Source organism: Ciconia boyciana, chromosome 2 (genome assembly GCF_034638445.1).
Source record: "Ciconia boyciana chromosome 2, ASM3463844v1, whole genome shotgun sequence".
Lineage (NCBI taxonomy): Eukaryota > Metazoa > Chordata > Aves > Ciconiiformes > Ciconiidae > Ciconia > Ciconia boyciana.
Window position 1 is genome coordinate 95,604,315 of NC_132935.1, and position 27,034 is coordinate 95,631,348.

General features: G+C 44.2%; 1 protein-coding gene across 9 annotated transcripts in view; it reads left to right on the forward strand.

The window, feature by feature from the left end:
- RREB1 (ras responsive element binding protein 1) overlaps positions 1–27,034 on the forward strand; it is a 127,150-nt gene that overhangs the window by 46,464 nt on the left and 53,652 nt on the right. For 5 of the 9 annotated variants that reach the window (XM_072853245.1, XM_072853246.1, XM_072853251.1 and 2 more), the window contains 4 exons: positions 11,129–11,248; positions 12,603–12,805; positions 17,437–17,526; positions 18,885–19,048. In XM_072853245.1, the coding sequence (XP_072709346.1) occupies positions 11,129–11,248; positions 12,603–12,805; positions 17,437–17,526; positions 18,885–19,048 (577 nt within the window). Of the gene's footprint in view, positions 1–243; positions 268–6,377; positions 6,504–11,128; positions 11,249–12,602; positions 12,806–17,436; positions 17,527–18,884; positions 19,049–27,034 lie in introns of those variants that run through there. The other 4 variants (XM_072853248.1, XM_072853249.1, XM_072853252.1 and 1 more) reach the window with 3 other exon arrangements.

Consider the following 27,034-nt stretch of genomic DNA (forward strand, 5'->3'; position numbering starts at 1 on the left):
AGGCATTTCCTCCAGGGTTTACAGCATTGTTGGAGGAGCCAGTTGCTGCAGAAGTCTTCAGGCCTATCCGCCCGACTTTGGTCATTCCTTACCTCACCAGCACGTGGATTATGCTGTTTGCAGACTGTCTAAGCTCCACGATGACCTCCGTGGATTCCTCATGAGCTTTTACAAGGCCGGGCCTGTGTACTTTGTAAAATCCTTTAGAAATGCCTGCTAGGCTTTTAAAGTCCCAGAGCAAAGGCTATACTACAAGGAACTTGGAAGGTCAGCAGCTGGATGTGGTTGTGGGTGAAGGGGGATTTGTGTGTATGTGTCTATGCAGTTCTTGTTTTAAAAATACATGTTTTTTCAAGTCAGATAGAGATATGTTGTTTCTGAGAAGGCTTCTTGTACTCATCTGATAAAGCTGAGGGGCTTTTGAATTCCATAAGAAATTGTTGAACTGGATCCCTGTGCCCTTTTTTTGCACGCGTGTTGCAGTCTATGAAAATTAACAGATGCTGTTTCATTTTGTCAGTGTGCAGGAAGCACCTCCCACAGGTTAGTTTCACTGTGTGTACTTCAAAGTAGAAAGAAAACTGGTACTGAAGAATACCATTGGCAAGTAGCACTGCTGTTTAAAATTTTCCTAGTGGCTTTCCTGTGAGGATCTCGACTTGGAGAGGCTTGCCAGCACCATCTACTGCTGTAATTAATTTACCTAACTAAACCAGGAAAGAAACTGTATTTCAGAATTTAGAGCTCTGCAAACAACCCTGAAGGCTACCTGCCCAGCTGGTACAAGCTAGTGGGTGTGCTCACAGGACTGTGGCGACTTGTTCATCTGTGATGGGAGAGAGACGTTTTTCTCAAGGCTGGGTTCTCCCTTCACCTGGAGGAAGCAATAAACCTCAGTTTGAGTGATTTGTGGTACTCTGGCATCAATGGCAAATATATATCTAGAATAATCCCAGGTAAAATTAAACAGCTAGCTTGTGTCTTTTAACTCTGGTTCAAAATAACAGGAGAATGGCAACCGCTGGTCATCTATGCTTGATATCACATTGAGATGATGTAGGTGGTGTATATCTGCTCTTGGTCCTTAGCAGACTGTAGGAGGTGGTTGACTTGAGACCTGTTTGTGCCTCATACAGTGCAGGGCAGGGGTTGGCTTTGGCTCATGAGTCTGCAGAGGGTCTGCCTGGTGTGGAGATACAAGCTAGGAAGGAGTGCTGCAGGTTATCTTGCTCATGAAAAAGCTGTGTAGCCGCTTTGGGTATTGCAGTTGGAGGCTGACATTACAAATGCCTCCTAGGGTGGATGGGAGAGCGGGGGTTGTACAGCACGCTTCTGAATCCCTTTGCTCCAGCACATCTCTCTTTCCTCCCTGTGGCATGTGGTTTCCCCTCTTAAAATTTCAAACTAAAACTCTCTAATTAAAAAATCTATTTTGGGGGGTATGTGTGTTTCTGAACATCTCAAATTGTCTTGACTATAGATTTTTGTTGTTGTTGTTTGGGGAGTGTGATAGGGGGAATAGTTCCTGTGCTGACCAGAAACAGAAGACGGGAAGATAATGATGTTAACAAGGTGGGGGAGAAAAGGAGGTGTTTGTTTAGAAAAAGCCTAGTCACTAAAGCCTGTGGAGCAGCGGAACCCTGCTGATAACACAGATGAAATAGTCTGCCTCTTTTCTAACTTTAGAGGAGTGGAGCTTTGTAATAAATGGCTGCCATGTGGCAGCTGTCTCCCAGCTTCGTGAGCCTGGCAGTAGTTAATCCTGTCAGCAAGTCATGCTCCCTGGAAGAGAGCAGCGAGAAGAGCTGCAAACTCTTGAATCATGCTCTCTGCAAAATATTTGCATGTTGAATCTCTTTCTGCTTAAAATGAGTTTGGTAATTTGGTGGAGGTTCTCATCTTTAAGTAGCATTAAAGTGCAGCTGTGTTGGCTTTTAAATAAAACTTTAGAAACGTGCTGAGATGTTGCAATTCTTTCCCTTGTTTAAAAAAGAAAAAAGCCATTTTAGTTTTGGAAGGTATATGTTCCAGGGTACAACATGTGCTGTGTAAAGAAGGGACGCTCTGTGTTGCTATCCCTGTGTGCTAAGAAATTACAGGTTGAGCATCTGAGATCATGATTATCCTTAAAAGCTTGAGGCTTTAAAATTAATCTGTTCACTTCAATTTGACTTTTCTGTTTTGCTGAGCATGTGATGTTTTTGTCCTTTCTCCACAACCCGGAAAACTAGAACTTTGACTTAAAAAAAAGTTTGAGATTTTTGTGCAGTAATGTAACACCACCAGATTTTTACAGGGCTCGTGATAAAATCATGATGGTTGACAACGCTACCACCAGGAAATGAGTTTTAATCCCTGTAATTTCTACTCTTTCTTTTCTCATGTCATGCATCATTTTACTGCGTTATCTTGTGAGGCGTAAAGTACTTTGGTGTGCTACCTGGTATGGTGCTCCAAGCAGAGAGTGCACTGGCACCTCCTGCAAAGACAGTGTGGTCGGGCTGCAAAGGATGCGTTGGGGGCTCTGCAGTAAGCGAACCAATGCTCTCCCCCTTGGGCTTGCCTGTGCAAGGAAATTTGCTAGCATGTGGATGCAGTTACAGTGGTGAAATGCCATGTGGGACATAGCTACTCCAAAAGGAAAGAGTCTTTTCCTAGTTTAGCTTACCCTGTTTCCAGAACAGTTTTTGTAAAATTGCCTGTGCATTCAGGCCCTCTGTGAAGCTCTCTTTAAATCCGTCCTGGAGGAAGAGGATCGCAACCAGGGTGCTGCACAAGAAGCAGGGCACTAGCACAGATTTTCTGTATCTTCCTCAGCGTGATTCATCCTGCCTCTCTAATCCCTGCCGAACCCGTCCTGCTGCGCACACACAGCTCTGGCTATGTGTGAAGAGCAAGTGTGAGGGAGTGAAATGTTGCTCATTTCTCCCTCCAGAGATTTGCTTTAAACCTTCGCCTCGAGTCCTGGGTCCGAAGCTGCCCTTGGCTGAGCTGCTGGCCATCAGGGCGAGGGACAGGGACAGGGATGGGGACGGGGACAGGCCCTCTCTCCCTCCTTCCTCCCTCCCTCCCCGACAGCTGCAGGCGCCTATTGCCAGCAAGCAGCCCGGCCGCATGGTTTCGTGGCTTTTCTTCCTCTCGTTACCACTGTTCCTTCTTGTTTCCGTGATGCTGTGCGGAGGAACAACCGGACGGATTGTCTCCTCTCAGGGTGGGTGCCTGGGCATCTGCACGGCCAGTTGGTATGGCACAGGAGCCCCTGTTTTTTCAGTGACACCAGGGGCTATTGATGGCAGGCTGGGGCTGTGCTGCTGCTGCTGCACAGATGCTTGCTCTTGGCCCACCTTAAAAGGACAAGATATCCCGTGGTTTAGACTGGTCATATATTGTCGGGGTTGTCAGCATCTCCGTCACAGCTACCCGGCCGAGCCCAGCATCCTGCTTCACCCGCCCCATGTCCCTGCAGCCCCTCCTTGGTCGGAGCTGAGGGGTGCTGTAATTCGGACTGCTGTTTGGAGGGTTTGGAGGGGAGGTTGCTTTTCTTCTCCGTTACTCAGAAATGTTTTCCATCTGGCTCTCCCAAGTGCAGTCTGTCTAGCTCACCCCTCAGGCTCTTGGACAAGTATCTCATTCCCTCAGTACAGTGCTTGCTTAGCCATGTAGGTGATGGGACATCAACCTATAGCTTCCCCCGTCTCTTAGGGTTTTAAGCTAACTGGGTTTGGCAGGGCAAAGCAAAAATGAAAAAAAAAAAACCCAAACCCACAGAGCTACGTTTTAGATTGTTTCCTCATTTTGCACCCCTCATCGCCTCTTGCTTGTCTGAGGCAGCAGCAGCAGCAGATGAGGTTTTGTGTCCCGGGGCCATGCTTCCCCGGGGTCGCTGGGTCTCCCCTCAGGCAGGCGTGCCTCCCTTTTCTCGGCCTGTTGGGCAGGGAGACATGCATGCGCAATGGGGGTGCCCGCTGGTCCTCATTTCGGCTTCCTCCTGCCCCTCCGCTCTCTTGCCTTGTCCTCGACTCCTTTGGGGCCGTGTGGGCAGCGGCGGTTTTGGCAGGCAGCGTGACGCCGCTCGCCTGACCCGTTCCTGCCTTCGTGAGACACCTCCATCCCGCCTGCCGAGGGAAGAGCCTTCAGGGCCTGCTCCCTCCGGTCCCTGGCTCTGCTCCGGGCTCCCACCCTCTCCTGCGCCGCGTCCCAAGGCTGTCCCCTTGCCCGATGGGATGTGAGCCAGCCCTAGCCCGAGGGAGAGACGCGGCGGCCCGGACTGGGGAAAGCCGATCGGTGTGGGGAGAGACCCCGGGCCGCGTCCCAAGGAGCACCGCCCCGTTGCGGCTGGTGCCAGCCCAGGGGGGACGCGAAGGGACTTTCTCGGGTCGCCACTTCATCTAAGGCAAATAAACTGGAGTCAAAGCCAAGAAACACATCGACTTCCTGGAACTCTGCGAGCCGTCCGCACAGCTGTCCCCGCTCCCCGAACACATGCAAAGCAGAGCTTATAAGGACAGACAGTATTGCTTTTGTGTCCCTCCTCAGCCAGCGGGGAGGGTGCAGGGGAGGGGATGTGCCGGGTGAGGCCCAAGGCCTGTCTTGTCCCGTGTTCCCCCTGCGTCGCCGTGGTTCCTGGTGACTGGGGGGAGCCGGGCCCCCTCCCCATCGGCCTCCTGATGGCTGTGCGGGCAGGCAGGGATGAGGATGGAGGGATGTTTGCAGTTGTCTGCATGGGAAGGAGTGGAGGGATGTCTGCTTACAGCCACTTGTTTTACTCTGCTGTTGTCCTGGCTTTATTTTTTCGCACGTCTCAAAGCGGTGCTTGTGGTCCCAGGTTTGTTAAGCTGTCTTCAAATCTCAGTATCCTTTTTGCTTGAACAAGCTCTTGAAGCTGACTGCAGTTCGGTGACAAAGGCTTCCTGGAGGGCCAGGTGCTCACCCACAAGCTGATATGAACAGCGAGGATGAGGAACAGCTCGTAGATACTTCTTTGGTCGAGGGGGAGGAGGGCAAGGGCGTTAGAAAAATCTCAAAATTCATCAGCAGCTGTTGAGCCTAAACGTGGCCGCAGGTTATTGCAGCTCTTGCGGTGCCATGCGTTTTATGTGGTGCTGCCATCCCCGAGAATGGCAGTGCTGGTCGGGAGCTCGGTGCAGGCTCGGATCAAACCCTCGGAGGTGCCTACCGAGCGTGCTGGCGGAGACCGAGCTTTCCTGGGGGCCGTCGGGTTTTGCTTTCGCTCTCAGTGCTGGAGCAGCGTGTGCCTCGGTTCTCCTTTCTAGCCTAGCAAGACCACAGGCTCCTGCGTGAGGGCAGTTCCCACAGCACAAAGCGCTTGCAAAAGGCGCAAACGTGGGTACCCTGTTCAAGTTAGCAAATTGAGCACAGGGCCAAGAAGATAGGTACGAATGCATTTTATATTAAGGTTGCCTGGTGTCTCCATGCATTGCTGTAAACCAGTTGGACCATATAGGTGAATTTCATCCAGGAAACCCCTGCTTTGCCAGTACGGCATCTCACTGTTGGATTAGTATAGCTTCCTTGTTTTCAGTGTATTACATCAATGTAATACCAGAGTATCATGGTGATTCAGAGTTGTTGTTTGCTTAAGGCATTAACTAAGTTCAAATTCTGGTATGCTTTATGGAGAGATGCTTTTGGTTGTCTGAGCCAAAGTCCTGAGGACCATTAGTGGTCCGTAAGTCATTAGAAGGTGATTTGCAAAACCTACATAAAAACTAAATGTACACATGTATCCCATCATGCACTCAAGGAAATAAAACAGGAGGAGTAAATATGTTTGAATATTTAAAATTTAGCCTAACTGTTAGGTGTTGTAGCAATAGTATAGGAGATCATCTGGAAATGTGGGGGTCGTCTTGTTCTTGTTTGATGCTTCTTCCCCTGCCCTGCCCCCAAAACAGAAGGTGGTCTCTAGCTCAGTTTTAAGGCATGGCCATGAGCATGTGCTTCACTTGTTTATTCTGTTCTGGGTGTATCTGTCTGCGTACATGTTAGGTAAGAAAAGGCATATGGATGTTGTGGATTTGTAGGGTTATTTTAGGAAGCAAAGTATTACACATGCGCTAACACAGGTAAAACAATAGTATTGCTAATAGCTCAGAGAGTCCATAGCAAGAGGAGCAGTCTGTCTTTTGGTGCTCAGAGAGTACCTTTCAACAGATGTTGCTCCTTTTGGTTGTTGTCTTTTAGGGTTTGTTTGGTTTGGTTTTGTTTTTCCCTAGAGGAAAACATCAGTTACAGGTACAAGTTCAAAACCTTGGGGTAACGTTCTTAGTTTTTACCGAATGCTAAGTGAAAGAACAACCACCAGATACTCCCATGCTAGTGTCTTTCTTTTTATGCTTGTCTTCCTTTCCCCATAGGCTGCTCTGTACTGGTGCTGCAGCAGTGGTGACAGTGAGGTGACGCTGCCAGTATAATTCTCTACCGCTGGGGTGCCGAGTCAGCACCAACACTTCAGTAGCAAGGGCAGAGTTGGTATTAAAAAGGTCAGTAGGGAAAACTTTTTTCATTTGGTTTTCCTTTGCCTTGAGGCAGTGCTTTGAATAGCGTTAACCCTTTTTTCTTCCCACATGATGCCTTTTCACCCTCTTTCCTTCCTGCCAGCTTTGATGCAAAATCACATTCAAAATGTAGTGTGGGTGATTGTGCGCATCTCTTGGGGTGGGAGTGACCATTTGTGCTTGGGATTGTCGCCATGTGCTCTGGGAGTAAAATCTGCTCCTCTGTGTAGAAGCTTAGTAGGAGAACAGTGCATCAGAAACCGTTTGGAGCACGGCGTAGCGATTCTTAGGTATTATAATCTCAAGGGTAAATAGTAAACTTTTGTTTATTCAAATGCAGTACCTCTCTTTGAAGTTCTGTTCTCGTCTAAATTTGTATACTAGAAGGTCTGGCCTTCATTTAAATGATCCTTGGGGTTTTTTCTACCACTTAGAAAAAAAAACAGTGGGAAAGCCTTGAATAAGCTAATAGCATTGCTAAGATGGAAATGATGGAGAAGACTCAGGATTCCTGTTTGGGCCTCATGGGAAAAAGTGGTTTGAAATGCATGTGTGTGGGGGTGCACATTCCTAAAACTGTCATTTGTTTCCCCTGTTTCTCCTCCTCCCCGTGTTCTGTACTACGTACTACAGCATGTTTAATGAAACCAATAAAAGTATTTGGCTGAGAGCGTTAATCTTTCCCTGGCCCAATTAGTGCATGGCTTCTACTTTAACGTTAATGTGGATTTTTTTCGGAAGGCAGAACAATGAGCAGCTTTGTGCTACACACCAGGTTTTCCCCCTCCTTGCCTGTATTGTGTGTTTCTTCCTATCTATTCCAAAGGGAGAGCTCATGTGCAAAGACAGTGGAGCGATTTGGAGCAGAGACTTGTACCAGCTCCCAGGGGCCAGGACGTGCTGCTCCGTGCTTGTGTAGCTGCCTCTCGACGGCAAGTCAAGTGACTGTGACTCTGAAGACTCATCATTTCTTCTCCTTTCTTCTTCCTTCCCCTGTGGCCTGTGTTCTCCTTTTTGCTTCATCCGTGATGCTCTTCACCAGAAGGAGAAGCAGCTGTAACTGTTGAGAGTGGTCTTAAAACAAGAAAATTAAATACAAAGAAATACACATAAGCAAAGGGGGGAAGTAATTGTGATGGGCTCAGCTTTAACATACAGTGGAGTCACACTTTATCCCAGAGGAGGAAATAGGTCTAGCAAGTGTCTTCCTGTACAGACTGAATGGGAAGCAACAAGGCTTTTTTCTTTTTTTTTAGCTCTCTGCTTTCTCAGTGACTCTTCCATTAGCTGGTTATGTGGGGCATCAGGGGTGGGCCTCTGTCAGAAGCAGGAGCTAAAGGCCTCTCACGTTTCTCTGTGGGATTGAAGTTGCCCCAGTTTCATGGTTTCAGCAACAGCATCAAGTGGAGGGGACACGTTCCCACAGAAGAGCCTGGTCTCTTGGTGTGGCCATGCAAAGAGGGCTGCTACATTGTTTTGTTTGGTTCCCCCCCTGCCCCACATGTGTTAGCGCTCTTCCTCTGTCGCTTGCTCTCTGCTTTTCTTCCTTTTCACAGAGGATGACTGTGACACTGGGGGTTTTCTTCAAAGCAGAAGATGACTTGAATACTTGTGACCAACTCGCTGTTTCCTAGAGGCTTTGGTCTGATATTGAATGCAACCTGAGGCTGCACTGTTTGCCAGCTTATTTCCTGTTTGTCCTCTTTTCTGGAGATCTTTGTTTTCTTTTGGGGAGAGGGAGGAAGAAGGCTCCATCAGCACGACCTCCAAGCAGGGGAATTTGGTGTGGGCTGAGAAGGCTTGAAGTCCTGAAGGCAGCATGGCATATAGGGCATCTGTGCTGGTTGCTGCCTGTCTGATTCCCTGAGTTTCATAGGTGCTGTGGAAAAAAAAAAACACTTTCCCATCCTCAGTGATGCATTTATTTAAAGGGAAAAAAAAAGGCAAAAAAAAAAAGCTGCAAGAGAAATCTCTCGGTATGTTCCTGCCTAAAGGCGCTCTGCCACGGGTTTTCCCACAGGAAGGAGTGATTTGGCCCAGTATTCTTATTGTTTCTATATCCTATTGCAAATAGAAAGTTATGCTTCTGAAATCGGTGTGTGCTGCTCATGCAGTTGTCTTTGTTTCAGTGGTGCATTTTTGCTTCATGCAAGAGAGTGGAAAATACATATGTAAATAAAAGCATGCAACAATAATACCTATTTTTGCAGAAATAAAGTTGTGATCTTTCAGCTGCTTCCAAAATAGGAAATTTTTTTATATACGGAAAACAGTTTTAAAAACAAGGTCTGTGACTATAGCAGGAAGATATTTAGATTCAGAAATAAAATAACTGTTGGTTCATAGAAATTATGAAAGGCTGTAATAGCACAATACATAGTTTTCCTCCTGAAAGAAGAACAGAGGGCAAGCTGGCAGGTGTTTCTAAACCAGGAGGTAGGTTTGTTAATGTGTGCATGTATGCCCGCCTCTTCTCTTTGTGATGAACATTTCCCATTTTCACTGTTGCGAAAAGCAGCACTAGGAATTCTGACTCTAGTTCTCTGGGAAGCTCCTCAGCTATCTTAAAGTTACCTTGGCCAACACAGGAGTTGTCACAGTTACACAACAGATTGACTTTTTCCAGGATGAATCGGTGACATTAATGTCCTAGGTATTGACTGAAAGAGGAATGAGTACTTTGGAAGGAAGAGTTGTTTTGTTTGGTTGGGTTTTTTTAAGGACTAAAGCACTTATTTGCATTATTTTAACAGAAATCCCTCCAAATAATTTAAACTGGTCCTTATTTTGGTGGTACTAAGCATATACAGCAAGCAACTTAGGAAATTTAGGCCAGTCTCAAAAATAACTCTTGTGCTTATTCTATTCAAAATTAAGTCAGCTACCACATAAGTGGTTAAAAACAGATGGGGGGGTTAGGGGGTTGGAGAAGAAATTACTGTGTTGCTCTTGAATGAGATGGACCTTTTTTAAAAACAAACAAAATAACAGCAAAGTTATAACAGTTAAGGACAAACAAAATAAAGACAAATAAACAGCTCCCATACTTACTGGAGAAAATACAGAAGGATGGGTGCTTGGCCTCACCTTGGATCAAGAAATCCCTGTGTCACAGGGACCGCTAGTATTTTCTTAGCAGAAAAGTACAAAAATGACTAGGGAAGAGTTACCTTGAGTTGTTCAGGATAGCATAAAAATAGTCTTTTTGTCTGTTTTTGAAGATGCAAATTGAAAACAGTGTTTGTTAAGAAGTTGATGTTATCCAGAGCCTTAGACACTGGGCTTAGTCGGGTCCTAGGTTTTGTCTCTAGACTGCGCTGGCTCGCTATGTCAAATCATCTGTGTGCCACTCCTAAGAGGGTCGGCGGTTAAACGTAGGAAGCTTGAATCTGCTGCTTTGTCTGGCATTGTGTGAAATGAGGAACTGCTTGACACAAGCTGGGCCCTTGCTCTTCGTCTACCTTTTCTTGGGCACTCTAAAATGTTAGTACTTGGGATAATGTTGTCATTTATTGTTTGCAAATGCTGTTCAAACAGCATTTGAAGATGTGTTACGTGACTGATTTGCATGTCATTCTTGAGAATAGGTTTTTTTAAAAGGAAGAAACCCTTTTGAGTTAACTGTGGTTTGAGGCCGATGCTCTCTGTTTTCTGAAAAAAGGAAAACCTGTATTAAGTTTGCTGGATGCGATTTGTAAATCTGAGATGATGAAATGTCCACAGTGTGTTCGTTTCCATAATGAAATAAATATTTTGCTTGTTAGATTATAAAGGCATATTTCACCATTAAAGAGGTATCAGTAGTTTTCCATATTACAAATAACCTTTTCCAGAGGCTATCACCATGTGTGCCACAGGCAGAGAGAACTCTTCTCTTTCTCATGCATCGATATTCCCCATCACTTCTAAAAATTACGTTTGACTGCCCTGTCATTCTCCAGCCAGAACAGGCATCCTTCCTGAAACCCCAACGATGGCATGATAAGTTTGTGGTTTCAGAAGGGGGTGTGGAGAAATTCTGTCGGCACATACGATAGTTGCTTATGTCTTCAACTCATCTGGAAGCCTTGGGCAGTGGGTGTGAGGAATGTGCCAAATGGTCCCAGAAACCTCAGTAGTCATTGCACCACTGTAGAAGGAAGAAAAAGGTCACCATGAATTCATGTATTGGAGTAAATGTTAATCCTCCAAGAAGAGGGGGGGAGGAGTGTGTGTATGAAATTGAATTACTTAAATTCTCTAGCTGCAGAATATTCTTCCAACTTCTTAACCAAATGTCATGACCGTCAGTGATATGCTAGCTTGCTCTCTCCTTCTCTCTCTCCTCCTTTTTTAGCTGGCTGAATACTGGGGACCAAGCCAGTAATGGTTTCCTCTCTTCATTTGCCCAGGTTTCACCACTGGCATAGGCAGCAGCATCTCCCAGCCCAGTGCCCAGCCACTCATGGGAGTGGGCGCTTGGCTGCGCTGGCACTGTTTACATGCTTGTGTCACCAGACCTACGTACCAGTCAGGGGAGCCCTCAAACTAAAGGGCTGTAGTCTTACTTTGCTAAAATGGCTTCCAGAAAAACTTATTCCCTTTCTCTTTTTCCCATCTCCGTCACGTAGTGCTAGAGGGTGCTGCTGAAGAAGAGGCTGAAGAGCCAGACGCTACTATACATACTACACTAAGCGAGGAGACCAGCAACCAAGAAGAGAGCCACAGTCAATCAGGGGATAAAAATGAAGGTAACTGGTTTGACTAGCTCTGTGTGACTCTGTAAATTAGGGCATTGATTAAGGCTTGTAGAAACATTTCTTTCCCTCCATACCCTTTATCTGTGTGAAGAGTATAAGATATATTGAGCACTGGTGCATACATTTCTTTCCCCATCCCTCACCTTTATCTGTCTGAAAAGTATAAAATAGGTTGAGCAGAAGCATAGGCACATAAATACTTGACTACCACTGCAGGCTTCCAAACTAAGATTTTCTTGGCTCCCAGTAACTTGGCACCACATTACTTAGCCTCAAAAAACCACCTGTTTATAATGCTCAAACTTATCTTCCAAAGACCGTATTATGCAGAGATCAAATGTTCACAGACAAACATGTTCCTCCTTGTTCACCCTCACATCCTCTTGTGTTACAGTGACTTTCCCACAACACACATTAAGATTCTGTGCTCTCCACCATAGGTGACAGAGCAATAGACTTGCAGGGTGTTTCTGTTTGTTTGGTAGACTTACTTTGGGGGAAAGGAGTGTTTAATTTGAAAGCATTTTCCTTTTCAAACTCGCAAAGAGGAAAGTGGAAGGCCTTACCTGTGTGTTTGGCATGTCAGTGTGTTGCGAAACCAGAGATGATGTGTGTTTTGAATTTGATATCTGAGACGGGAGCATCCCCACTACATACAGAATGTGATGGAGAAGTCTGAATCTGAACAGCTTTAGCTGTGGCATTAGTTGTGGATGTAACGCATATGCTCCATGGACTAATATGGCTTGGTAGACCAGAAAGAAAAAAAATCTACTTAGATGCCAGCTGTGGCAGTAAAGAGGCATTTGGGGGGATTTTGGGTTTTGTTTTGGTTGGATTTTTGCTAGTTTAGCTTATTCCATATACTGAGCTGGCTTAAGCAATGCTATAAGGAGAGCCCAGTACCCTACACTGTGTTACTAGTGCCTTGATTGTGCAGTTCTGCTCAAAACACGTGCTTGCTTGAATGATTGTGCTTGCCAGAGCGTGCATTCATCAGTACTGCTCTGCTAGTTCATGGTGATCACAAGGTACCATGAGTAATACCATTTTACAGCAAGAGAGTTTAAGGTAAATCACACTATAAGCCACATACTGAATTAAGGTTGAAAATGAAGATAACGTGAATGTCCTATGAGAAGAAATGTACACTTTGTCCTGTGCGTTCCAGTATGAGAAACTTTTCCTGTTACAAGAACTCCAATTATTATGGGCTGTTGCCTGTGCTCCATGATAATCCAGGAGAGTGTGATGTGAGTTACAGGCAGCTGAAAATACTGTGGTATTTTATTTTTTTTTTAGATGGCCTAGCAACTCCTATGTGTGTTTTTGTTTTTAATTCCAGAGAAGCAGCTGGAAAGCTTAAACAGCTACAAGGTATCACCAAGTTCACCAAACAGTTTGGACGGAGCAGACTTGTCCTCCATTGACGCCATGATGTCAGCAGTGATGAATGTGGGGAAGATTGCTGAAAATGGCGGGAACTCTCAAAATGTCAAATCCCCCTCGAAGTCTCCTGCACCAAATCGGATTGGCAGGAGGAACCAGGTATGTAAACCCAAATGCAGGGAGGGTGAAGGGGAGACAAGCAGCTGCATGGGAAGTGATAAGACATAATTATGTTTCTTGAATTCTTTTGCCTTTTTTTCCTTCAGCGGGTATTTCTTGCCTCTGCCATTGCTCCTCTGTGTACGTCTTCTGGTGGCTCTCCAGAACATAACTTTAGAAAACTGGGAATTGAAGGGGTCTGCTTCCTTGCATTCACATGTAAAACATTTGAGCATGAGCTCCAATGTCATGCAACGGTGAGCTGGTCTGGCAGATGCCACTAGCAGTGGCAAAGCCACCTAAGAATTGCCGCTTCTTCCCCGCTGCATCCTTTCTCCAGGCTCTTGCATTCGCGTAACCTGTTGGGGCACCAGTTCATTTCATGACAGTAGGCGAAAAGAAATAGCTCAGAGAGGAGGAGAGCGGTGTGGCAGGGGGCTTGGCTTGGCCATCATGTGGACCCCTCATGAAGTGTGTGGCTGTCCCCGGCGAAGATCCAAGTGATTTAAGGTTAAAGGCGGTGCTAGAACGAAACATCCATCAGGACGCTCAGTTGACATGTGTGTAGTGTAAGGTGCCCTTACTTCACTGTTAATAAAACTATGAAGAGCTATTGCAGAATGCTTTGTGCAAATCTTGCAGAGCAAATATATGTAGCTTTTATCAGTTTTTTTCCATTTACCAGTTGATGGCACCAGTTGATAGCAATATTGAGCTGAACAAGTGAAAGGAGAGAGCCATATCAGTTAAAGCTGTGATTATTTATATCCATGTTTTTCTCCTGCTGGGTCAAGCCCTACCAATGAAGGTGCTGCAGAACAGCAAGAAATACCCCAAATCCCTGTGTCCATTTGACTTCAGAGCTTGTAGTGAAGCATGGAGAATTTGTAAATGAATTAAGATGTAACAGGGACCAGAAAGGTTGAGAGGCATGACTCATGTGATGTTCCTATAGTAGTTTATTAATAGCTTGCCGAGTAGCTGCCCAATTGACAGACTTATGACTTGTCTTGGATTTTTTTGCTTGAAAGGAGTTAAAAGCCATTAACTATAAATGAACATTCTTAAATGAAGAGCCTGGACAGTATACTGGCAACTGTGTTTGTGGGATCATATTGTCTAGCACCTGGCTTTAAGGTTTATTTGCAGTATTACCACTTAGGGGCTGCCCTGGTTCCTTGGTTTCATCATATGGTAAGGCACTGGAGTTCAGACTAGTCTCAGTGGCAGTGCTATTGCACAGCTGTCCGCCGGTACACCATGTGGTTTGGCTTCAGGGAAGTTTATTAGCGTTAGTGACCTTTATTCCACCTGATATTTCGATGGGCATCGAATCAAAGGAAGCTCGAGAGTAAATGTGACAGGATTAAGAGGGATTCTTACAGCATAAAAATAAACAAATACATTGAAAACATAGTAAATAGCCTGTTTGTTTTTAGGCTGAAAGATCGTTATCGCCAAAGGGGCAAATGGCTACATTACTGAGAAAATAGAAGTGAGATGTGAAATATTAAGTGGGTATCAATCTGGTTAGAAACCTCTAATACAGCAAATTTCCACTTTCAGCATAGCAGAATGAAAGCACTGAATTGTTTCAGTGTGTAGCAGCGCACAGATCTCAGATTCTGGTCAGAATGTGCCCCTTATTATAATTTCAAGGATAATAACAGCTAGTTTTCTGGGTCTGACTGCTGTTTCCCATGAGTTGGCAGCGAAACATTTTGCCCTGAACCTTTGTCCCAAAGTCTATGGTTCTTTTTATAATGCTGACTTTATCTTGGCTCTAGTCTATCCATAGTCTAATAATCAAGCAATATCCATTTTAACTTCTCATTTGCTTTGCTCTTGAAGAAAATAAGAAAGTGTGACAAAGGTGTTTCTTGAGCTAGAGAAAAACAAATAGACCTAATGCACAACTCCAAAAGCTTTTGCCATCAGTTGAATGCAAAGCAGTCATGCCAGGTTGACATACTAAAGGGAGAGTAGCTAACAAATTAGCTGCTAATTTTACCTTTGAGTTCAGGAAGTGTGTTTTCACCAGCCTGGCTCTGGTGGGGTAGCTGAGTGCTATGTTTTAAATTTGTGAGTAGGAGTGCTTTTACAGTAGGGATGCTCATGTTTTTTGGTCTGGATTGGGTCAGTCAACAGCATTCCTGTTGTAGCTACCCTGGATTTGCTTGAGCTGTGTTACGGTATGCGGCATGTACCCTGTGTGACCACTGGAGAAAGTTTGGGTTTTAGTTAATAATAAACCCCAGGTTCAATACTAATCAGCTCTGGCTGAGCTATAGTGTGTTTCTGATCTTTGCTTCAAGGTGAACCAGTAATTACTCGGTCTTCTGTTAATTTGCTGATTCAAAGAGCAGGCAGTCTGTAAAGCAGGCTTTGAAACAATCAAGTGCATCATGTAGAACTGCAGCACTCGTTTTAGGGGACACACACACACACAAAAAGTAGTAGGTTGATAATTTCACAGAAATACCCTGGGGATTAAACATCATCTAAACTGTCAGCACAGCTGCAGGCATTTTCCTCACAGCACAGTGTGTTTGTTCTCTGTCCTGAGCCAACTTTAACAGGGTTGCAGTATAATTGGAGCTGAGCATTACTCCACAGACAGGTTGCATATAGTGAAATTAAAGTTGTATAAGTAGGGTGGAATGCACATATGCAAATTGTACGTTTGTATATAAAAGGGGGGGGAGCACTGGGATAATGCGTTTTAATTTTCTTGGGGTGTTCAGACTTCATAATATCAGCCTTACTTGCTAGTGTTCTAATGTTTTGTGAGTAATAGTACGTTAGGCCTTGGCCCGTGTGCATGGCCTACAGTGATTAGCTTTAGGATAGAGAGCCCTGAAATACAGTTAGAAAAAGATGTACAAGAGAAACAGTAGGGAGGAGTGGGAGAACCTAATCCTTGCAGTCCTGATACTTTTAGAAGTAAGGTCACAAGTTTTGTTTACTTCAGGCAAAATGGGAAAGTAGCTCTTCATCCAAATCCACAGGTCACTGAAGTTAATAGAAAATTGTCACGGCCCTATTTTTGAAAACACAGTGTTAGCTTTTTAATAGGAGACTCTCCAGAATGGTTCCCCAAGTCATGTAGGAGGGGATATTCCTTTACTGAGACTTAAAAAAACTTTTCTCTACCACTGTGTCAGCACCTTTCCTCCTGTGTGTTGGAGGAACATGCCAGAGAATTTGTCACAGAGGCTTGGGTTAACCATTCTTAGTGTTCTCCACAAATGCTTGTGTCTGACAATCTGGAAGTAGTTGCTTCCAAGCTGATGACTTTTGGGACAGCTATGGGGGAAAAGGCCTGCGTGGAGAGAGGAAATGCACAGATACACTCATACCCATCAACTCCCTCCCAACTAAAGAGCTACTGAGGGTGGGTTTTCTTTTTGCTTGTTTTCATGGTTTTGCTAATAATACTTAAAATAGCCAGCAAAGAGGTTCAGTAGAACATGTCCTTTTGGCATAAATATTATACTTTCTCATCGGTTATGCAGGGATGGTTTTTGTACTCTCTTGTCACCAGAAGTGTAGGTAATAGGTTGTGGATCTATCTAGCTGGTGAAGATTTGCATCATTCTACAGAAAAATGAAGCTTAATTTTCAGTGCCAGACCATCTTCCTTTTAATAGACAGGCACTGGTGCAGAAGCTGTGCCTGGGCTTCTTAGTGAGGTGGTGAAAATACCCTTTATGTCATGCAGTAGCCATCCTTGCAGACAATTCAGGCAAATGCCTTTGGTTCCGGCGAGAGTGCCATTTCATCCTTGGCTGAAAGAGCGGCGGCTTTGCTCAGTGTCTCAAGGGCATACTTAAATCAGGCTGAGCTCTCCGGTCGGCTTCATTGTTTGTACTCATGGTTTGACCATGGTTACTCCTGATTCTCACCTGGGTGGAGAATAACCGGGTTCATAATGTGTTCTTTTTGAGTCACGTACACTCCTGCATTGTCACCTCTTTCTTGCTATGATCTCATCAGATCTTGCAAGCTTCAGAAGGGTTGGGCCTGGCTGGTGTGCCTGGATGGGAAGCTTCTAGGAGAAACACAGGATGCTAAGGGAAATGGTGTTGGTGATTCAGTAAATGCTGCTCTTCCTTCTGAGTCAGCCATGGAGCAGAACATACAGCCCCTAGAAAAGGGCACCCAGCTAGTGCCTTGCCATCGAGATGGGGTGGAAAACCTGAAGTCCCAACAACTTGTGCTTATTAAAGATCTTTTGGGAAGATTAGTGGCATTTGCCCACGTCTTCTGGTGATGTTCCAGTAATTAGTTTCTGCTCACCTAAATTCCTCCTGGCAGTTTGAGCTGGTCCCAATAATTGCCTTCACTTCCTGTCCTAAACTGCTACTGCTGAGTATCTGTGTGCTGTTAAAACAGCTGCTGTACTTCTACGGTAGTTGAAATGGCCCCTATTTATAAATTAAGAAGTTTCTGAAACTTCCCTGACGGATCTATCAGGATGATAAATGTGTACATGCAAGTTGTTCTGTTAGCAGTGGCCTTTTGTACTTACGATGGATTATATTTTTTCCATCCCCAGCAGTAACAGCTTCCGAGTTCTTTTATATCAATATTCCTTCTGATTTTTTTGTTTTGTTTTGTTATGTTCACAGGAAACAAAAGAAGAGAAGTCTTCCTATACCTGTCCTCTGTGTGAAAAGATTTGCACTACACAGCACCAGCTAACTATGCACATTCGTCAGGTACGCAGAGTAGCGGCTCTTGATTTCTTACTTTTAAGAGTGTCTGGTTTGCCAGTGTGCGTTTTGCAATGGTGAAAAACATTTCTATGTGCAAACCAGAAATGCTTCATTATAACTTTATTCAATTGTTTTGCTTTTGTTTTAGCCTTCCCCTTGTATTTTCTTTAAAAAAAAAAGAACCACAAACCCAACCCTGAGGTGGGTAATTTTCCTCCCTTCCTTCCCCAACACTCCCCCCCTGCAGTGGCTCAAACAAGGATGTATGTCCTATTCTGCATAGCTGAAGGTATCCCAAGGATCCAGAAAACCACTTCCATCATGAGGCATGAATCCTGTTTTCTTATCCTGTTTGAGTGCAGATTCCTTTACTGGTTATGCAAATTAAGAAGCAGGAAGACACAATTTTTAAATCCTCTCAGTATAGAAGAGCCTCTCAGTCCTTCACAGGGTATAGCAATTTTGGGAGGCAGAATTAAAAATACACTTTTTAAATGGGTGATGCACTTTTTTGTCAGCTACAGGCCTCTTCTTGCTCCTCTTGAAATATATGCATACTTTATAAGTATGCATACTTTTGGCCTTTTCTATGTCAGAAGGTTCTGCTTTGGATGCTAAGGTTGTGGTTCACCACTGTGAGTCCACTAGGTACTTACTATTTCAGTTTTCCCTCCTGTACTGTAACTGTTACTTATTTTTCTCCTTACTCTCCTGGGGCTTTTTTTTTTGCTATGTGAAGAAATGTTCAAGTCTCTAAATGCATGTAAGAAGGAGTGGTACATATAGCACAGTAGCTAATGGCCATATTTTGGCCCTGTAATGCATTCTTATGGCCACAGAAGTCTGCATGTGCACTCAGAAGCAGTTTACTTCTGTTTTCTTACTATGCAGTCAGTTTGAAATTAATATCTTTAAAGAGTATTTGTTTTTAAGTGTCTTTCTTCTGCCATGAAGTTCGTAATTACATCCTTCTTCTGTTTTTCCCCTTACCACTCACCCGACCCCAAACCACTGCACAGGTTAAAGTATCTCAAGGTACCCTTTGTCGATGGGTTGTTGCTGGATCCCTTTCTATCCACTTCTGCTGCACATCCAGCAGAAATGCTGCATGTGGCAGGCATTGCAGGCTGTATGAAACAGCTACTTGTGCTGGGGCATTAAGGAGTTAAAAATGGAGGGTGGGGGTGGAGTTGAGGGGGGAGGGCTGGGGAGGAGAGGTATATACAGGGCACACCTTAATATAAGGTGTTGTGCCAAGTGGCTCTTTAAAGGTGCTTTTAAGATGTTTATAGTTCTTGCTAAAATTTTACTGGCACTTCAGAAGGGGCATTCAATGAAAAAAAAATCATTGCTTTCTCTAGCATAACACTGACACTGGAGGGACAGACCATTCCTGCAGCATCTGTGGAAAGTCTCTGAGCTCAGCGAGCTCCCTTGATCGCCACATGCTGGTGCACTCAGGTGAAAGGCCTTATAAATGTTCAGTATGTGGACAGTCCTTCACCACCAATGGAAACATGCACAGGTGAGTGCTGATCATGACCCAGGAGTTTGGAAAAGATTACAGGATAGGGGGCTGGTTTGTTTCCTTGGAAGGACTTGCAAGCTGACTAAAGACACTTCCTTGGGCAGAAAATGTCTACTATCTGTGATCTACAAGTATGGCATGACACAAATATGCACTACAACTACTAGGATGCTTAAGTTGTGGGAGGAAGTCAGAATTAAGAAAGGTCTTCTAGCTCTCTTCACATATTATCAAGAGTTGTTACGGATATCCAGAAGTATTGATTTTTTGTTGTTGTTGGTTGGTTGGTTGTTTTTTTTTTTGACAAATGGGATTAATTTTTCTCAGAGGACAAAAATATATAGCCAAGCTGTATAAGGAGCTTCTAATTTTGTAGCTTCAGAGTCATGGATGCAATGTATTGGAACACCTGTTGTGGTGGTGTATGTTATGTAGCTAGGTATCCAAGTGCCATCGTGAAGATGCCTCTTCAGAATAATTGATCTTGTTTTTAAATACATCAGTACATGCTTGTACTGTAGACAACTTACTGCACTATAGATCCAGGGAGTTCTCTGTAACCCAAGTTGCCAAACATATTTAATGTAGTTTCCTTCATAGGGATGTAGCAATATGTACAGTTGTCAACTGGGGAAATGAAATGTTAAATCACATAGATGTTCCTTCCTCTGTCTCATCCCCCGATTCAGTATTCATTTATTTGCATGGGTGGAACACATCAGAGCTGATTAAGACTTCGTGAATTCCCACATAGCTTTAGTCCCCATATCAAAGAGTTTACAACCTACAAAGAAACTGCAAGACAGGTGGGGGAAAGGAATATAGCTTATAAGCAAAACGACAAGAGTGATGGTTACAGACTGGTTCTGTGTGGGAGGGAAGAGATCTTGTTTCCTTGATTATTACCAGTCATTTTCCAAGCAGTGTGCTATAGGTGGAATGAAAAGGGTGATTTTGGTGACAATAGAAGATAATGTAATGCTGCACAAAGGAAGCAATAGCTGCTTGCAGCTTTACCTTTTCTGTATCATATTGTCCAGGTTAAACAGTTAGGTGAAGACAGGGGAGAAATGAGAGAGAATGCAGTTTTATCATTCCATATTTATCTAACTTATATGTGATTGGAATTGGAGAGAGTTGGAGAGACGTAAAATGAGAAGGGAAAGACACAAAGACATTCAGAGGAGATACTGGCCTTGGGCATTGAATAAATCACACGTCTGACTCATCTGACCAGAGGTGTTGCGAGCCACATGTTTGTCAGACTGGGTCATTACTCCGTCTGCCGTGAGGAAGGCAGGGCAGCTGCTGAGTTGCAGCTGATGCCAGTGTCAGCATCCACGGGTGAATTCCAGAGCTAGGCCTCTGGGGTGGTCTGAGGACTTGTGTCCAGGTCCTCAGCCTGGCCTGCTTGCTGAAGGACTGCTTGCGGGGTTTGTCTGGCTTTTTGCTCATTAGGCATCTCCTCGTCCTCTCCCAGGAGCAGGAAAGGGAGGCTTCCCCTGAGACTTGACTCCAGGCCTATCAGATGTTGAAGTAGTCACCTTTGCTTATGTGGCTTTTGCTGCATAGCAACTCTTACGGTGCTTTAGTAGCAAATTTGCCAGAATTGCCAGGCTCAGTGACTTGCCCAAAAGAAGTACAGATTAGAACCTTCTGATGAGAACATTGTTTGGTTTTAAATTATTCTCTTAACGAGATGTTGCTTGAAGTTACCAGGATGGAGTGCTGTATTTACTGACTTGCCCTAAGAAGGACCTAAGTTCATGCAAGGAAAATCTTCCTATTAAAAGTTCTTTCGATCTGATAGGTTCCTGTCTGCTCTGTAAAACTCCTTCTTGTGTAGGCCCGCATCGCAGCAGCTTGGTGGGACATTGCAGAAACCTGTTACTGGGCTTGGTGGCACTACAACAAGTGACCCCAGGCCTGTGACAGGCAAGATCCTGAGCATACTGAAACAGGCTAGTTTTGCTAAAGGCAGGTTGTGGTTGGCAGGACTGTGCCACCCATTTTTTGCAGTAAATAACCTTTTCTTGTTGCTATAACAGACTATAAGAGTGAATCCTGTTGCTGAAGTGGAAAGCGTGAATGTGCAAGTAGGCAGATAGGGATAAATGTAAAGTGAAATGAAATTTGTTATCTGGTGCTATGACACACTCACAAGGAAGATGTTCATTTTGCCGACTGGGTACCTCCTTCCAAAACAGGTATTTCTAGTCTAAGATAGTGTGAAGTAAATTCTTCTGTAGGCATCTCAAACTTAGCTGTAGCATCAGGTCCAATGGTCTGCCAGTGCTGTGGCTGAATGCCTCTCACTTCACATTCAAAACTGCTTCTGCCTGAGGATCCTGGAGCAAGGACTTGCTTGCCAGGTCCTGCCTTGTGTGCAACTCCCGCAGGCTTTGCTTGTGGTGGTGCCATGTCTGTTCTTCCACGCCAGCTGGATGATAATACAAGTCCATCTTTCTCTGCTTTTGCACACGGTTCCTTTACTGTTTGCTATTTTTGTGCTACGGTATCTAAGTAGTGACAGATACATGTCCAAAACAGAAAAGAGTAAGATTTCTAATGCGCCCCTTGTAACCAGCACGGTGGTGTCTCTGGAGCATCGCACAGAGTGTGGGATCAGAAAGAGAAGTTGTAGGCTTAGCAGAAAGTTGTGAATGTGCTGCTAAAGAGTCAACATAGCTTGTGAAGGTCCTGCAGGAGCCTCCCCTAGTATTACTGCATTTACACCAAATAAGCTTGGTGCACAAGAGGGGAGCGAGGGAGAAGTTAGTCTGCCAGTATCTGAACAGAGGAAAAAATTTATAGGCACATACTATGTATATCCTCTCTTTTCTTTCCCCCCCTCTGCCTTGTTCTGGCTCTTATTTAACTGTCTATACTATTTTTTTAATTCAGACTTTTGAAAGACCTTTTAGGGGCAAAAGTCCAACAAAATGGTTTTGTCAAGGGAAATATTGTGCCATAGGAGTGCTTATTACTGTTCTGGCAGAGGATGAAATTTCTGATCCATTTTTCCACCTCATAGCAGCCAGGACATTAGACATTCAACTGAGCAGAGAAGGGAAGGAGTTTTTGGTTGCTTTTTTGGGTTACAAAGTACCAGTGTTGTTACACTCTCAAGTGCCTGTCTTATGCATAGAAAGTAATTTTTCTTCTCCTTCACTTTATTAAATGAAGGGAGGAAAAGACCCTCCAGAGCTCTTACTTGCTCTTTTGCATGTGGGCAAAACTTTTTTGCAATAGCTAGACTTTTTGTGGAGTGGGAACACTCTTTTCTGCCCATCTGTTCTCTGGGTAAGTCTAGCTGTGTTGCAGTGTTGCGTGTACTCTTTACCTGTTAAGTTGATGCTGCCCTTCCTGACTCCCACAATACATGTAACACTTCATTTGTAAATGAGTCATAGCCTCTCACATAAAGACCAGTTTCTTTTTGTTGTGCTCCTTGGCTCCTTGTCAACAAGTCAAGTTGAATGGGCACAGCAGACAGGGGTGGAGGGGGAAGGTTCTCTTGTGCAGCATCATTCAGAAAAAGAGGTTAAAAACTGCTTCCTTTTATGACCAGGGTGACTCTTGGCCAGGATTTTCAACAGGGAATCATGAGCCCGGCGCATCTCAGAAAACTCTCTTACAGCTGCCAGACTGCTCAGGAGTGGCCTGAGCCTCCTGTGGAGACAGTCGCTGTTGGAGAGAGCAAAGGGTCTCTGGAGACCCTGTTTCAACGTGCAGCACGAAAAGCTGATTTTCTCATTCTTCCGAATGTGCTGTCAAGCTAACTGCTTCCGTATCAGTGCTGCTCCTACTGTTTGGGGAGGGTTGTTGCAATCTGGTATGATAACTGGGAGATCTGTCAGTGTCTGGTGTCAGGAACAGGAATTGCTCTGGAGGAGGAGAGCTGGAGACGATGCTGAGTTTTTACAGAGATTTCTTTTTGACCAGTACTGGAAAGAGCAACTCTTCTTGGAATCATCAGGGACTGATTTGGGGGTTTGGAGGGTTGTTTTCTTGGAGCTTTTTAGGAATTTGGAGGAAGGAGTTAGATCATAGTAATTTTGAGTTCAAAATTCCTGTAACTGGAATGGCACTGCGATGATCAGTATATAAGAAAATCTACAATTTAGGATATGCTAATCCTCATGCTTTTACACTAGAGACACAGACACTATGGCTTTCTCACAGTCACAGTAAACTAAAGTTGACTATTCTCAGATCTCCAGCAGGAGCATAAACTACATGGAAGGAGGGTGTGTGTGTGTGTATAAAGAGTTTTCTGTAGCTCTGAAAGAGCTGGGGATTTCCAAAGTAGTGTCTCCAATCAATAGGTTGCAAGTACTAAAGGCTTTCCAAAGGCTTTCCATCTGTCCTGTAACAGTAGCTCCCTAGGGAGTTTATCTATGAATAGTGCCAACTCTTAGGAGCCCTTTTGGGTCTAGACTCTTCCACCAAATAGGAGATTGCAAGCCTTTTATTTCATCTCCACTGGTGCAGCTCCCCCAGATGCAGACAGAGGAGTTAGGCTGCTGCTGTTGGTTTTAGTGGTGGTGGTGGTGGTTTATAAGCTTTAGCAAGGGACCTTGAGGTAGAGAAAAGACTTTGCCTGACTTACTGTGTTGCATTCCAGTAGAACATGCATCAGGCTTCAGGGGGAAGGGCGATGCCTCCACTTGCTCCAAAAGGGTTTCCTTTGCGGGTAGGAGACTTTGCCAATGGCTCCTTTTCCATTTCTGTGACTGAGGATGGTCTGTGCCTATCACTTTAAAATCACATTTTCCTCCCTGCCAAAGACATGCTCCCCATGCAACTTGAAAATGTTAATAGGATATAAATGCCAGAAGGGAGGCGAGAAATGACCTTCCTGCCAGTTTCCAGTGGGTAGCTATTAAAGGTTCTGTGGCAAGTCTGAAAAGGCTAAAGGGATAATATATGTATTTCAGCCACAGCTTCCCCAGTTTGGTAAGTGAAGCTGCAGTGTCCGTGGCTGATGCTCACCAGGCTGTCCATAGTAAGTGCAGTAATGCAAACTGAAATGTTTCATCTGAAACCAAAACATCACACGTGTCTACCTTCTTTCTCTCCTTACGCTCCTTAGTCCATACCTAGCAAAATTCTTCATAATGGATTTTTATTTACATTCTGCTTAGGTACTTGTAGGCTGTTTATGCACCATCTCAGGAACAGGTCTCAAAGTTTGGGAAATTTTTTTTTTTTTGGCACATGTGAAACACCACATGCAACAACCACATGCAGAAGTCTTTGAAACTCAAATTGGAAGATCTGGATCGCAGAAGCTATGCTTTGAAGCATGCTTACAAAGGGTCCTATCAAAGAAGGTATTTCTTCTTTTAATTAAGAAGGCACTTTCATTCTCAATCTTATTTTCAGTGCTAAATAATTTTCCCAAACTTCTCTTTTTAATGCACTGTGGAGAGACAAACAGCTGTTCTTGTTATCAGGGTATGGTACTACTCTGATGTTCAAACTAAGTCTTTTTTAAACAACACTTTATGCGTGTGTGTATGTTGCTGAATGATTTTTTTGAGAGAGATAGAAAATGCATGTGCTGGAGGGTAACCTGTGAATGTTGATGTTTTAGCCAACCACCTTCACTGGCAAATGAGGAGTGTACGCTTGGTGAAGATTGTAATGTACTGGTTGGAAGATGAGTGTTGGATCCTGATAAAGGCACAGGGGTTGAGATGCATATATGCTTTAATGATTTCCCCACTCTCTTTAACATGGATCTGTGTTTCTTGGGCAGGCATGCATACAGGCTGCCTGTGACTTTGCAAATATCCAACAGGCAGAGTGTCCTCAAGATCTGGCTGAATCTGTCCTCTCCCTGCATTCCACCTGTGAATTGCTCCTGTGTTATTTATGGCATTGGCCCTCTTCCAGTACGTTGTGTGTTCTTTGTAGGGTGCAGTGCAATAACAATGCCCAGCCTCTAAATACAAATAGGATCTCTGCAGTCTAGCACGTGCAGTCTGGCATTTGCTTAAGATGGGAGTTTTTGGAGGCAGAGCATAGCCAAATGTGATGAGCTTTTTTTTCCAGAAGAGGAGAGAAACTGCCTTATTACAACAGGGTTTGGTTTCTGGTGGCTTGCAAAGGTGGCCAAGTGGAAATTTGGTGTTAAACATTGGGTAGCTTTGAAAAACTGAACATACAAGATCTTGAAGCTAAAAACAAATAGCCAATGAACTTGCCACACTGAAAATGACTGACACTTCACGTGTGTGAAAAGACCTTCTCTTATTGTTTTACACAATAGAAATGTCTCTTCAGTCATCTCCTAAGGAGCTTTTATTTCAATGTAGTAATTGGTACGCAGTGCTGTTAAATATGAAGAAGCAGGGTGTATTACAGGCTTTCCAATCCATTCCTTATACGTGGGGGTTGATTTAACCACTGTCAGCATGCTAGCGAAAGATAAGCTTCAGCAAATGCAAGTGCCCTAATTCTTGAGCAGGGATAACGAACACAAAGGGCTAATTTCTGCTTCTAGTGACTGATAACTGTAGTTGTAGGAGACAAGTGAGATGTGATACCTGTTTTGGTTTTCTTTGCAATTAAAAGATGTTTCTTACATTTTTGCTAATACTAAGGATGGGGAAACAGGTGGAGAGAAGGTCAGCAGATATATCCAGAGTAAATGTTTGGTATTCTGCTGGGATCCCCATGTTTTGAAGAAGATTAAAAGAGAAAGAAAGAAAGAAAAGGTCAGGCTTTTTCAACAACAGTATAGCAGTAGGAGTCTGTTTCTCTGTGTCTTTGATGAGAATTAGAAGACTACAGTATTTTTAATGGTCCCAGGCAGAAACTTTGGTCTGTCTCAGTGTTGCTGAGTAGATGGGTCATCTTTTGTAAAGACTTTATATAAACTTCTATTTAATGCACATGACGCATAAATAGGGTGCTCCAAAAAACCCCTCCATGGATATCTTCAGCGGTAAGAGACTCTGAAGGAGCTCTTGTGCCACAGTACCTCTGTGAGCTGTAAGGAGATGCCATTATTTCAGATGTGTTACATGCTGCTTGTAGCCTTGGACAGTATCCCCCTTAAGTTATCATTAAAGAACAGCAAAGGAAGTTAACACAAAAACACGAATGCTGAGATCTGATTAGAATCAAGCAAGCAAGGAAGTGCAGAGTTAAGATTTATATGCTGACCTTAATTAGCTCCATTGTTCTTGAGAACTGAAGCGTACACAATGAGGAACGTTATACTTGCATCTCCAGAGCTCTTCAGTACCTAAACATAAGAAAGACTTCAGTGTGCTTTTCAGTCTTAGATTTTGTGTGATATGCCTTTAAGTAATAGCTAAGTCTGATCTTGTGCTTTATAAGGTTGTGGATTTTTATGTTTGGGTTTTCTGCAGGCAAAAAAAGGGGACATGCTGCTCTCAGTAAGTTTAGGTTTCTGGTGCGACTTGAGCCAAGGGGAAGGTGGTCTGACGTAGCAGAGTAATACCACCCTCCTCACGGGCAATAACATAAATCTCCGTATAACAGAGAGTATTGAGCGTAGCTTAGTGCTGCTTTGTTACCCATGTCACAGTTCAAGTGAGCACAGCCACTTGACAGATTAGTTGCAGAGCCCATGGCAGTGCAAGACCTTGATCTTTCCACATAAGTACCCTTTCAGGAACATCACCTCCTCTGAAGGTTTAGTATTCTCAGGGATGTTACCTCCCCTTCTCACCTTGAAGAGCTACAAAATAAACACAAGCCTTAACTTAGCAAGCACTAGAAAATCCAGGCGATCTTTGCGGGGAGTTGAGGTGCTTTTGCCATAAGCCAGACATTAAGGTGATTCTTGCAGAGATGTTAGCTCTCAAGGTTAACAAGTAACGCATTGTTTTGTTGGCATTTTGGTCGGTGGTTTGTCTTCTAGCTTGTACTTCGGTTGGGTGATTCTGTGTAGAAAATGCTGGTGGTGAGAAGTTTGCTGGGAGAGTTTGTATGTTAAGGTAATCT